Source organism: Ambystoma mexicanum, chromosome 6p (assembly GCF_040938575.1).
Source record: "Ambystoma mexicanum isolate Mex_15411 chromosome 6p, UKY_AmexF1_1, whole genome shotgun sequence".
In the NCBI taxonomy this organism is placed as follows: domain Eukaryota; kingdom Metazoa; phylum Chordata; class Amphibia; order Caudata; family Ambystomatidae; genus Ambystoma; species Ambystoma mexicanum.
In genome coordinates, this window is record NC_090935.1 from 13479262 (window position 1) to 13491830 (window position 12569).

General features: G+C 49.3%; 1 protein-coding gene across 1 annotated transcript in view; it reads right to left on the bottom strand.

Moving 5' to 3' along the window:
- Window positions 1-12569, bottom strand: part of CARD8 (caspase recruitment domain family member 8) — a 917106-nt gene that overhangs the window by 387902 nt on the left and 516635 nt on the right. Inside the window, exon 7 of the mRNA XM_069626623.1 lies at window positions 1291-1438. Within this exon, the coding sequence (XP_069482724.1) occupies window positions 1291-1438 (148 nt within the window). The remainder of the gene's footprint in view (window positions 1-1290; window positions 1439-12569) is intronic.

A 12569-nucleotide genomic window follows, 5' to 3' on the forward strand; every position in this document is an offset into this window, starting at 1 on the left:
TGGTCTAGTTTGGGATTTCTTCATGACTGTGTTGATGAGATATTTGGGAGCTTTGTTTGCAATGCATTTGTGCGTGATGCTTAAGGTTTTGAATATTATCCTTGCTTGGATGGGGAGCCAGTGGTTGTCTCTCCTGATATTAGAAATGTGCTCAGATTTTTTTATGCCTAGAGCCGCTCGGAGGGCTTTATTTTGAGTTGGAGTTTATTTATGTTCGTTTTGGACTTGCCTAAGAGGAGGATGTTACAATAGTCCATTTTGGCGAGTATGAGTGCTCTCGCTAATGTGATGCAATTTTCCAGTGAGAGGAATTTGCGACTCTGAGAGATGAGTTTGGAAGTATAGGATGTGGAGGAGGCTAGAGAATTGACATGTTTAGAGTGGCGTCTAGATATACTCTGAGCGTCTTGACTTGTTTGAGTACTGGGATAGTAGTATCATCAATGGTGAATGACTTGTAGGCAGGCTGAACTTTTACTTACTTCTAACCATTGGATACAGACCCAGGAGGAGCTCCTGCAAAAACCAGAGACGCCTTTGGGAAGAACCAAGAGCGCAGGGTAATCCAACTATTATCTTATACGTTTTTCTAAGTAGTAGGGGCAATTTAGTTGATAGGTTTGGGCAGAGGACTATTTTTATTTTTGACCAAAGACCAGCACTATTTTTATTTTTGACAACAGACGAGCACCTTTGTTTGGTTTTATAGGAAGGGAACTCTCCTTTGGTAGTAGGGTCAGGGAGGTGTTTTCTTTTCATTTAAATGAAAACTACATTCAAACACGTACTCGGGCCAGAGTACTTCTGGCTTACCACAGGTGAGCAGAGAAAAGACTCCGCAGCTCTCCCGTTTTTCACTTTGGCACTTGGAAAGATTTATACAAAAAGAGAAAGAAGAATCTTGAGTCCTATGAGAAGACTATGAATTCCACAAGCAAAAGAAAACATCTTGTTACAAACATTTTCAAACAGTCCTTTGAGGATGTTAAAAAAACAGGCAAAGTATATAGCAAACGACTGCAAAATAAATAAAGGCCATGAGGTGCGGACATTATCAAAACATTTTCTTGTCTTCAGTGATTCTTGCACAATGAGCAAAAAAAGAGAAACTGCCAAATGCTTTCCGTGGGTAGCTCATTTTGGGATTTGCATGGACCCGAAGAAGCTAAAAGCAAATGCATCGTGTACAATTGTGTAACTTTTAATGAGTCTTCTTACCTAGTTTCAAAGGGTTTTTCTTAATCTTAAGAATTAGCCAGTGGAAGGAATAAGAAAGGACTTCAAACCTACCTGGTCTGACCTTGCCCTGCCACACTGAGGTGGTCTCCCATTCACACTTTAAGCCGATGGTCACCCCTTTTGCAGGGATGTCCTCCATGTAGATCTCTGTGTAGGGCAGCTTGTGATGATCTGGACTCAAGAAGTCAAACTCGAGCTCCTGCAATCAGACATTTTAAAATATGGTAAATGAGTCATCCTACATCACAGCAATCAGAACATTGTGCTGCACTGATCATGTATCTGGCCTGTACTGCTCTTTGCTATGACCTGTTGTTCAACATTAACATGGGGTGAGTCTCCATAAGTGTGCCCTATTTGAATTTCTGCATCACTGTGTAGTAGCCGCCCTGCAACATGGAGTGAGACTCCATGAATGTGCCCTATTTGACTTTCCGCATCTCTATGTAGTAGCCACCCTGCAACATGTGGTGAGTCTCCATGAATGTGCCCTATTTGACTTTCCGCATCTCTGTGTAGAAGCCACCCTGCAACGTGTGGTGAGTCTCCATGAATGTGCCCTATTTGACTTTCCGCATCTCTGTGTAGTAGCCACCCTGCAACGTCTGGTGAGTCTCCATGAATGTGCCCTATTTGACTTTCCGCATCTCTGTGTAGAAGCCACCCTGCAACGTGTGGTGAGTCTCCATGAATGTGCCCTATTTGACTTTCCGCATCTCTGTGTAGAAGCCACCCTGCAACGTGTAGTGAGTCTCCATGAATGTGCCCTATTTGACTTTCCGCATCTCTGTGTAGAAGCCACCCTGCAACGTGTGGTGAGTCTCCATGAATGTGCCCTATTTGACTTTCCGCATCTCTGTGTAGAAGCCACCCTGCAACGTGTGGTGAGTCTCCATGAATGTGCCCTATTTGACTTTCCGCATCTCTGTGTAGAAGCCACCCTGCAACGTCTGGTGAGTCTCCATAAATGTGCCCTATTTGACTTTCCGCATCTATGTGTAGTAGCCACCCTGCAACGTGTGGTGAGTCTCCATGAATGCGCCCTATTTGACTTTACGCATCTCTGTGTAGTAGCCACCCTGCAACGTGTGGTGAGTCTCCATGAATGCGCCCTATATGACTTTCGCATCTCTGTGTAGAAGCCACCCTGCAACGTGTGGTGAGTCTCCATGAATGTGCCCTATTTGACTTTCCGCATCTCTGTGTAGAAGCCACCCTGCAACGTGTGGTGAGTCTCCATGAATGTGCCCTATTTGACTTTCCGCATCTCTGTGTAGAAGCCACCCTGCAACGTGTGGTGAGTCTCCATGAATGTGCCCTATTTGACTTTCCGCATCTCTGTGTAGAAGCCACCCTGCAACATGTGGTGAGTCTCCATGAATGTGCCCTATTTGACTTTCCGCATCTCTATGTAGTAGCCGCTCTGCAACATGGGGTGAGTCTCCATGAATGTGCCCTATTTGACTTTCCGCATCTCTATGTAGTAGCCGCTCTGCAACATGGGGTGAGTCTCCATGAAGGTGCCCTATTTGACTTTCCGCATCTCTATGTAGTAGCCACCCTGCAACATGGGGTGAGTCTCCATGAATGTGCCCTATATGACTTTCCGCATCTCTGTGTAGTAGCCGCTCTGCAACATGGGGTGAGTCTCCATAAATGTGCCCTATTTGACTTTCCACATCTCTGTGTAGTAGCCGCCCTGCAACATGGGGTGAGTCTCCATGAATGTGCCCTATTTGACTTTCCGCATCTCTGTGTAGTAGCCGCCCTGCAACATGGGGTGAGTCTCCATGAATGTGCCCTATTTGACTTTCCGCATCTCTGTGTAGTAGCCGCCCTGCAACATGTGGTGAGTCTCCATGAATGTGCCCTATTTGACTTTCCGCATCTCTGTGTAGTAGCCGCCCTACAACATGTGGTGAGTCTCCATGAATGTGCCCTATATGACTTTCCGCATCTCTATGTAGTAGCCGCTCTGCAACATGGGGTGAGTCTCCATGAATGTGCCCTATTTGAGTCTCCGCATCACTGTGTAGTAGCCGCCCTGCAACATGGGGTGAGTCTCCATGAATGTCCCCTATTTCACTCTCCGCATCACTGTGTAGTAGCCACCCTGCAACATGGGGTGAGTCTCCATGAATGTGCCCTATTTGACTCTCCGCATCACTGTGTAGTAGCCGCCCTGCAACGTGTGGTGAGTCTCCATGAATGTGCCCTATTTGACTTTCTGCTTCACTGTGTAGTAGCCGCCCAGCAACATGGGGTGAGTCTCCACGAATGTGCCCTATATGACTTTCCGCATCTCTATGTAGTAGCCGCTCTGCAACATGGGGTGAGTCTCCATGTATGTGCCCTATATGACTTTCCGCATCTCTATGTAGTAGCCGCTCTGCAACATGGGGTGAGTCTCCATGAATGTGCCCTATATGACTTTCCGCATCTCTGTGTAGTAGCCGCCCTGCAACATGGGGTGAGTTTCCATGAATGTGCCCTATTTGACTTTCGGCCTCACTGTGTAGTAGCCACCCTGCAACATGTGGTGAGTCACCATGAATGTGCCCTATTATGCCTGTCCGCTTCGCTGTGTAGTAGCCGCCCTGCAACATGGGGTGAGTGTCCATGAATGTGCTCTATTATGCCTGTCCGCTTCTCTGTGTAGTATCCGCCCTGCAACATGGAGTGAGTCTCCATGAATGTGCTCTATTATGCCTGTCCGCTTCGCTGTGTAGAAGCCGCCCTGCAACATGGGGTGAGTCTCCATGAATGTGCCCTATTTGACTTTCCGCATCACTGTGTAGAAGCCGCCCTGCAACATGGGGTGAGTCACCATGAATGTGCCCTATTATGCCTGTCCGCTTCGCTGTGTAGTAGCCACCCTGCAACATGGGGTGAGTCTCCATGAATGTGCCCTATTTGACTTTCTGCTTCACTGTGTAGTAGCCACCCTGCAACATGTGGTGAGTCTCCATGAATGTGCCCTATTTGACTTTCCGCATCTCTATGTACTAGCCACCCTGCAACATGGGGTGAGTCTCCATGAATGTGCCCTATTTGACTTTCTGCTTCACTGTGTAGTAGCCACCCTGCAACATGTGGTGAGTCTCCATGAATGTGCCCTATTTGACTTTCCGCATCTCTATGTAGTAGCCGCTCTGCAACATGGGGTGAGTCTCCATGAAGGTGCCCCATATGACTTTCCGCATCTCTATGTAGTAGCCGCTCTGCAACATGGGGTGAGTCTCCATGAATGTGCCCTATTTGACTTTCTGCTTCACTGTGTAGTAGCCGCCCTGCAACATGGGGTGAGTCTCCATGAATGTGCCCTATATGACATTCCGCATCTCTATGTAGTAGCCGCTCTGCAACATGGGGTGAGTCTCCATGAATGTGCCCTATTTGACTTTCCGCATCTCTGTGTAGTAGCTGCCCTGCAACATGGGGTGAGTCTCCATGAATGTGCCCTATTTGACTTTCCGCATCTCTGTATAGTAGCCGCCCTGCAACATGTGGTGACTCTCCATGAATGTGCCCTATTTGACTTTCCGCATCTCTGTGTAGTAGCCGCCCTGCAACATGTGGTGAGTCTCCATGAATGTGCCCTATATGACTTTCCGCGTCTCTATGTAGAAGCCGCTCTGCAACATGGGGTGAGTCTCCATGAATGTGCCCTATTTGACTCTCCGCATCACTGTGTAGTAGCCGCCCTGCAACATGGGGTGAATCTCCATGAATGTCCCCTATTTGACTCTCCGCATCACTGTGTAGTAGCCGCCCTGCAACATGGGGTGAGTCTCCATGAATGTGCCCTATTTGACTCTCCGCATCACTGTGTAGTAGCCGCCCTGAAACGTGTGGTGAGTCTCCATGAATGTGCCCTATTTGACTTTCTGCTTCACTGTGTAGTAGCCGCCCAGCAACATGGGGTGAGTCTCCACGAATGTGCCCTATATGACTTTCCGCATCTCTATGTAGTAGCCGCTCTGCAACATGGGGTGAGTCTCCATGTATGTGCCCTATATGACTTTCCGCATCTCTATGTAGTAGCCGCTCTGCAACATGGGGTGAGTCTCCATGAATGTGCCCTATTTGACTTTCCGCATCTCTGTGTAGTAGCCGCCCTGCAACATGGGGTGAGTTTCCATGAATGTGCCCTATTTGACTTTCGGCCTCACTGTGTAGTAGCCACCCTGCAACATGTGGTGAGTCACCATGAATGTGCCCTATTATGCCTGTCCGCTTCGCTGTGTAGTAGCCGCCCTGCAACATGGGGTGAGTGTCCATGAATGTGCTCTATTATGCCTGTCCGCTTCTCTGTGTAGTATCCGCCCTGCAACATGGAGTGAGTCTCCATGAATGTGCTCTATTATGCCTGTCCGCTTCGCTGTGTAGAAGCCGCCCTGCAACATGGGGTGAGTCTCCATGAATGTGCCCTATTTGACTTTCCGCATCACTGTGTAGAAGCCGCCCTGCAACATGGGGTGAGTCACCATGAATGTGCCCTATTATGCCTGTCCGCTTCGCTGTGTAGTAGCCACCCTGCAACATGGGGTGAGTCTCCATGAATGTGCCCTATTTGACTTTCTGCTTCACTGTGTAGTAGCCACCCTGCAACATGTGGTGAGTCTCCATGAATGTGCCCTATTTGACTTTCCGCATCTCTATGTACTAGCCACCCTGCAACATGGGGTGAGTCTCCATGAATGTGCCCTATTTGACTTTCTGCTTCACTGTATAGTAGCCACCCTGCAACATGTGGTGAGTCTCCATGAATGTGCCCTATTTGACTTTCCGCATCTCTATGTAGTAGCCACCCTGCAACATGGGGTGAGTCTCCATGAAGGTGCCCCATATGACTTTCCGCATCTCTATGTAGTAGCCGCTCTGCAACATGGGGTGAGTCTCCATGAATGTGCCCTATTTGACTTTCTGCTTCACAGTGTAGTAGCCGCCCTGCAACATGGGGTGAGTCTCCATGAATGTGCCCTATATGACTTTCCGCATCTCTATGTAGTAGCCGCTCTGCAACATGGGGTGAGTCTCCATGAATGTGCCCTATTTGACTTTCCGCATCTCTGTGTAGTAGCTGCCCTGCAACATGGGGTGAGTCTCCATGAATGTGCCCTATTTGACTTTCCGCATCTCTGTATAGTAGCCACCCTGCAACATGTGGTGAGTCTCCATGAATGTGCCCTATTTGACTTTCCGCATCTCTGTGTAGTAGCCGCCCTGCAACATGTGGTGACTCTCCATGAATGTGCCCTATTTGACTTTCCGCATCTCTGTGTAGTAGCCGCCCTGCAACATGTGGTGAGTCTCCATGAATGTGCCCTATATGACTTTCCGCATCTCTATGTAGAAGCCGCTCTGCAACATGGGGTGAGTCTCCATGAATGTGCCCTATTTGACTCTCCGCATCACTGTGTAGTAGCCGCCCTGCAACATGGGGTGAGTCTCCATGAATGTGCCCTATTTGACTCTCCGCATCACTGTGTAGTAGGCGCCCTGCAACACGGGGTGAGTTTCCATGAATGTGCCCTATTTGACTCTCTGCATCACTGTGTAGTAGCTGCCCTGCAACGTGTGGTGAGTCTCCATGAATGTGCCCTATTTGACTTTCCGCTTCACTGTGTAGTAGCCACCCAGCAACATGGGGTGAGTCTCCATGAATGTGCCCTATATGACTTTCCGCATCTCTATGTAGTAGCCGCTCTGCAACATGGGGTGAGTCTCCATGAATGTGCCCTATTTGACTTTCTGCATCTCTGTGTAGTAGCCGCCCTGCAACATAGGGTGAGTCTCCATGAATGTGCCCTATTTGACTTTCCGCATCTCTGTGTAGAAGCCACCCTGCAACGTGTGGTGAGTCTCCATGAATATGCCCTATTTGACTTTCCGCATCTCTGTGTAGAAGCCACCCTGCAACATGTGGTCAGTCTCCATGAATGTGCCCTATTTGACTTTCCGCATCTCTATGTAGTAGCCGCTCTGCAACATGGGGTGAGTCTCCATGAAGGTGCCCTATTTGACTTTCCGCATCTCTATGTAGTAGCCACCCTGCAACATGGGGTGAGTCTCCATGAATGTGCCCTATTTGACTTTCCACATCTCTGTGTAGTAGCCGCCCTGCAACATGGGGTGAGTCTCCATGAATGTGCCCTATTTGACTTTCCACATTTCTGTGTAGTAGCCGCCCTGCAACATGGGGTGAGTCTCCATGAATGTGCCCTATTTGACTTTCCGCATCTCTGTGTAGTAGCCGCCCTGCAACATGTGGTGAGTCTCCATGAATGTGCCCTATTTGACTTTCCGCATCTCTGTGTAGTAGCCGCCCTACAACATGTGGTGAGTCTCCATGAATGTGCCCTATATGACTTTCCGCATCTCTATGTAGTAGCCGCTCTGCAACATGGGGTGAGTCTCCATGAATGTGCCCTATTTGAGTCTCCGCATCACTGTGTAGTAGCCGCCCTGCAACATGGGGTGAGTCTCCATGAATGTCCCCTATTTGACTCTCCGCATCACTGTGTAGTAGCCGCCCTGCAACATGGGGTGAGTCTCCATGAATGTGCCCTATTTGACTCTCCGCATCACTGTGTAGTAGCCGCCCTGCAAGGTGTGGTGAGTCTCCATGAATGTGCCTTATTTGACTTTCTGCTTCACTGTGTAGTAGCCGCCCAGCAACATGGGGTGAGTCTCCATGAATGTGCCCTATATGACTTTCCGCATCCCTATGTAGTAGCCGCTCTGCAACATGGGGTGAGTCTCCATGAATGTGCCCTATATGACTTTCTGCATCTCTATGTAGTAGCCGCTGTGTAACATGGGGTGAGTCTCCATGAATGTGCCCTATTTGACTTTCGGCCTCACTGTGTAGTAGCCACCCTGCAACATGTGGTGAGTCACCATGAATGTGCCCTATTATACCTGTCCGCTTCGCTGTGTAGTAGCCGCCCTGCAACATAGGGTGAGTGTCCATGAATGTGCTCTATTATGCCTGTCCGCTTCTCTGTGTAGTATCCGCCCTGCAACATGGAGTGAGTCTCCATGAATGTGCTCTATTATGCCTGTCCGCTTCGCTGTGTAGAAGCCACCCTGCAACATGGGGTGAGTCTCCATGAATGTGCCCTATTTGACTTTCTGCTTCACTGTGTAGTAGCCACCCTGCAACATGTGGTGAGTCTCCATGAATGTGCCCTATTTGACTTTCCGCATCTCTATGTACTAGCCACCCTCCATGAATGTGCCCTATTTGACTTTCCGCATCACTGTGTAGAAGCCGCCCTGCAACATGGGGTGAGTCACCATGAATGTGCCCTATTATGCCTGTCCGCATCACTGTGTAGAAGCCACCCTGCAACATGGGGTGAGTCTCCATGAATGTGCCCTATTTGACTTTCTGCTTCACTGTGTAGTAGCCACCCTGCAACATGTGGTGAGTCTCCATGAATGTGCCCTATTTGACTTTCCGCATCTCTATGTACTAGCCACCCTGCAACATGGGGTGAGTCTCCATGAATGTGCCCTATTTGACTTTCTGCTTCACTGTATAGTAGCCACCCTGCAACATGTGGTGAGTCTCCATGAATGTGCCCTATTTGACTTTCCGCATCTCTATGTAGTAGCCACCCTGCAACATGGGGTGAGTCTCCATGAAGGTGCCCCATATGACTTTCCGCATCTCTATGTAGTAGCCGCTCTGCAACATGGGGTGAGTCTCCATGAATGTGCCCTATTTGACTTTCTGCTTCACTGTGTAGTAGCCGCCCTGCAACATGGGGTGAGTCTCCATGAATGTGCCCTATATGACTTTCCGCATCTCTATGTAGTAGCCGCTCTGCAACATGGGGTGAGTCTCCATGAATGTGCCCTATTTGACTTTCCGCATCTCTGTGTAGTAGCTGCCCTGCAACATGGGGTGAGTCTCCATGAATGTGCCCTATTTGACTTTCCGCATCTCTGTATAGTAGCCACCCTGCAACATGTGGTGAGTCTCCATGAATGTGCCCTATTTGACTTTCCGCATCTCTGTGTAGTAGCCGCCCTGCAACATGTGGTGACTCTCCATGAATGTGCCCTATTTGACTTTCCGCATCTCTGTGTAGTAGCCGCCCTGCAACATGTGGTGAGTCTCCATGAATGTGCCCTATATGACTTTCCGCATCTCTATGTAGAAGCCGCTCTGCAACATGGGGTGAGTCTCCATGAATGTGCCCTATTTGACTCTCCGCATCACTGTGTAGTAGCCGCCCTGCAACATGGGGTGAGTCTCCATGAATGTGCCCTATTTGACTCTCCGCATCACTGTGTAGTAGGCGCCCTGCAACACGGGGTGAGTTTCCATGAATGTGCCCTATATGACTTTCCGCATCTCTATGTAGTAGCCGCTCTGCAACATGGGGTGAGTCTCCATGAATGTGCCCTATTTGACTTTCTGCATCTCTGTGTAGTAGCCGCCCTGCAACATAGGGTGAGTCTCCATGAATGTGCCCTATTTGACTTTCCGCATCTCTGTGTAGAAGCCACCCTGCAACGTGTGGTGAGTCTCCATGAATATGCCCTATTTGACTTTCCGCATCTCTGTGTAGAAGCCACCCTGCAACATGTGGTCAGTCTCCATGAATGTGCCCTATTTGACTTTCCGCATCTCTATGTAGTAGCCGCTCTGCAACATGGGGTGAGTCTCCATGAAGGTGCCCTATTTGACTTTCCGCATCTCTATGTAGTAGCCACCCTGCAACATGGGGTGAGTCTCCATGAATGTGCCCTATTTGACTTTCCACATCTCTGTGTAGTAGCCGCCCTGCAACATGGGGTGAGTCTCCATGAATGTGCCCTATTTGACTTTCCACATTTCTGTGTAGTAGCCGCCCTGCAACATGGGGTGAGTCTCCATGAATGTGCCCTATTTGACTTTCCGCATCTCTGTGTAGTAGCCGCCCTGCAACATGTGGTGAGTCTCCATGAATGTGCCCTATTTGACTTTCCGCATCTCTGTGCAGTAGCCGCCCTACAACATGTGGTGAGTCTCCATGAATGTGCCCTATATGACTTTCCGCATCTCTATGTAGTAGCCGCTCTGCAACATGGGGTGAGTCTCCATGAATGTGCCCTATTTGAGTCTCCGCATCACTGTGTAGTAGCCGCCCTGCAACATGGGGTGAGTCTCCATGAATGTCCCCTATTTGACTCTCCGCATCACTGTGTAGTAGCCGCCCTGCAACATGGGGTGAGTCTCCATGAATGTGCCCTATTTGACTCTCCGCATCACTGTGTAGTAGCCGCCCTGCAAGGTGTGGTGAGTCTCCATGAATGTGCCTTATTTGACTTTCTGCTTCACTGTGTAGTAGCCGCCCAGCAACATGGGGTGAGTCTCCATGAATGTGCCCTATATGACTTTCCGCATCCCTATGTAGTAGCCGCTCTGCAACATGGGGTGAGTCTCCATGAATGTGCCCTATATGACTTTCTGCATCTCTATGTAGTAGCCGCTGTGTAACATGGGGTGAGTCTCCATGAATGTGCCCTATTTGACTTTCGGCCTCACTGTGTAGTAGCCACCCTGCAACATGTGGTGAGTCACCATGAATGTGCCCTATTATACCTGTCCGCTTCGCTGTGTAGTAGCCGCCCTGCAACATAGGGTGAGTGTCCATGAATGTGCTCTATTATGCCTGTCCGCTTCTCTGTGTAGTATCCGCCCTGCAACATGGAGTGAGTCTCCATGAATGTGCTCTATTATGCCTGTCCGCTTCGCTGTGTAGAAGCCACCCTGCAACATGGGGTGAGTCTCCATGAATGTGCCCTATTTGACTTTCTGCTTCACTGTGTAGTAGCCACCCTGCAACATGTGGTGAGTCTCCATGAATGTGCCCTATTTGACTTTCCGCATCTCTATGTACTAGCCACCCTCCATGAATGTGCCCTATTTGACTTTCCGCATCACTGTGTAGAAGCCGCCCTGCAACATGGGGTGAGTCACCATGAATGTGCCCTATTATGCCTGTCCGCATCACTGTGTAGAAGCCACCCTGCAACATGGGGTGAGTCTCCATGAATGTGCCCTATTTGACTTTCTGCTTCACTGTGTAGTAGCCACCCTGCAACATGTGGTGAGTCTCCATGAATGTGCCCTATTTGACTTTCCGCATCTCTATGTACTAGCCACCCTGCAACATGGGGTGAGTCTCCATGAATGTGCCCTATTTGACTTTCTGCTTCACTGTATAGTAGCCACCCTGCAACATGTGGTGAGTCTCCATGAATGTGCCCTATTTGACTTTCCGCATCTCTATGTAGTAGCCACCCTGCAACATGGGGTGAGTCTCCATGAAGGTGCCCCATATGACTTTCCGCATCTCTATGTAGTAGCCGCTCTGCAACATGGGGTGAGTCTCCATGAATGTGCCCTATTTGACTTTCTGCTTCACTGTGTAGTAGCCGCCCTGCAACATGGGGTGAGTCTCCATGAATGTGCCCTATATGACTTTCCGCATCTCTATGTAGTAGCCGCTCTGCAACATGGGGTGAGTCTCCATGAATGTGCCCTATTTGACTTTCCGCATCTCTGTGTAGTAGCTGCCCTGCAACATGGGGTGAGTCTCCATGAATGTGCCCTATTTGACTTTCCGCATCTCTGTATAGTAGCCACCCTGCAACATGTGGTGAGTCTCCATGAATGTGCCCTATTTGACTTTCCGCATCTCTGTGTAGTAGCCGCCCTGCAACATGTGGTGACTCTCCATGAATGTGCCCTATTTGACTTTCCGCATCTCTGTGTAGTAGCCGCCCTGCAACATGTGGTGAGTCTCCATGAATGTGCCCTATATGACTTTCCGCATCTCTATGTAGAAGCCGCTCTGCAACATGGGGTGAGTCTCCATGAATGTGCCCTATTTGACTCTCCGCATCACTGTGTAGTAGCCGCCCTGCAACATGGGGTGAGTCTCCATGAATGTGCCCTATTTGACTCTCCGCATCACTGTGTAGTAGGCGCCCTGCAACACGGGGTGAGTTTCCATGAATGTGCCCTATTTGACTCTCTGCATCACTGTGTAGTAGCTGCCCTGCAACGTGTGGTGAGTCTCCATGAATGTGCCCTATTTGACTTTCCGCTTCACTGTGTAGTAGCCACCCAGCAACATGGGGTGAGTCTCCATGAATGTGCCCTATATGACTTTCCGCATCTCTATGTAGTAGCCGCTCTGCAACATGGGGTGAGTCTCCATGAATGTGCCCTATTTGACTTTCTGCATCTCTGTGTAGTAGCCGCCCTGCAACATAGGGTGAGTCTCCATGAATGTGCCCTATTTGACTTTCCGCATCTCTGTGTA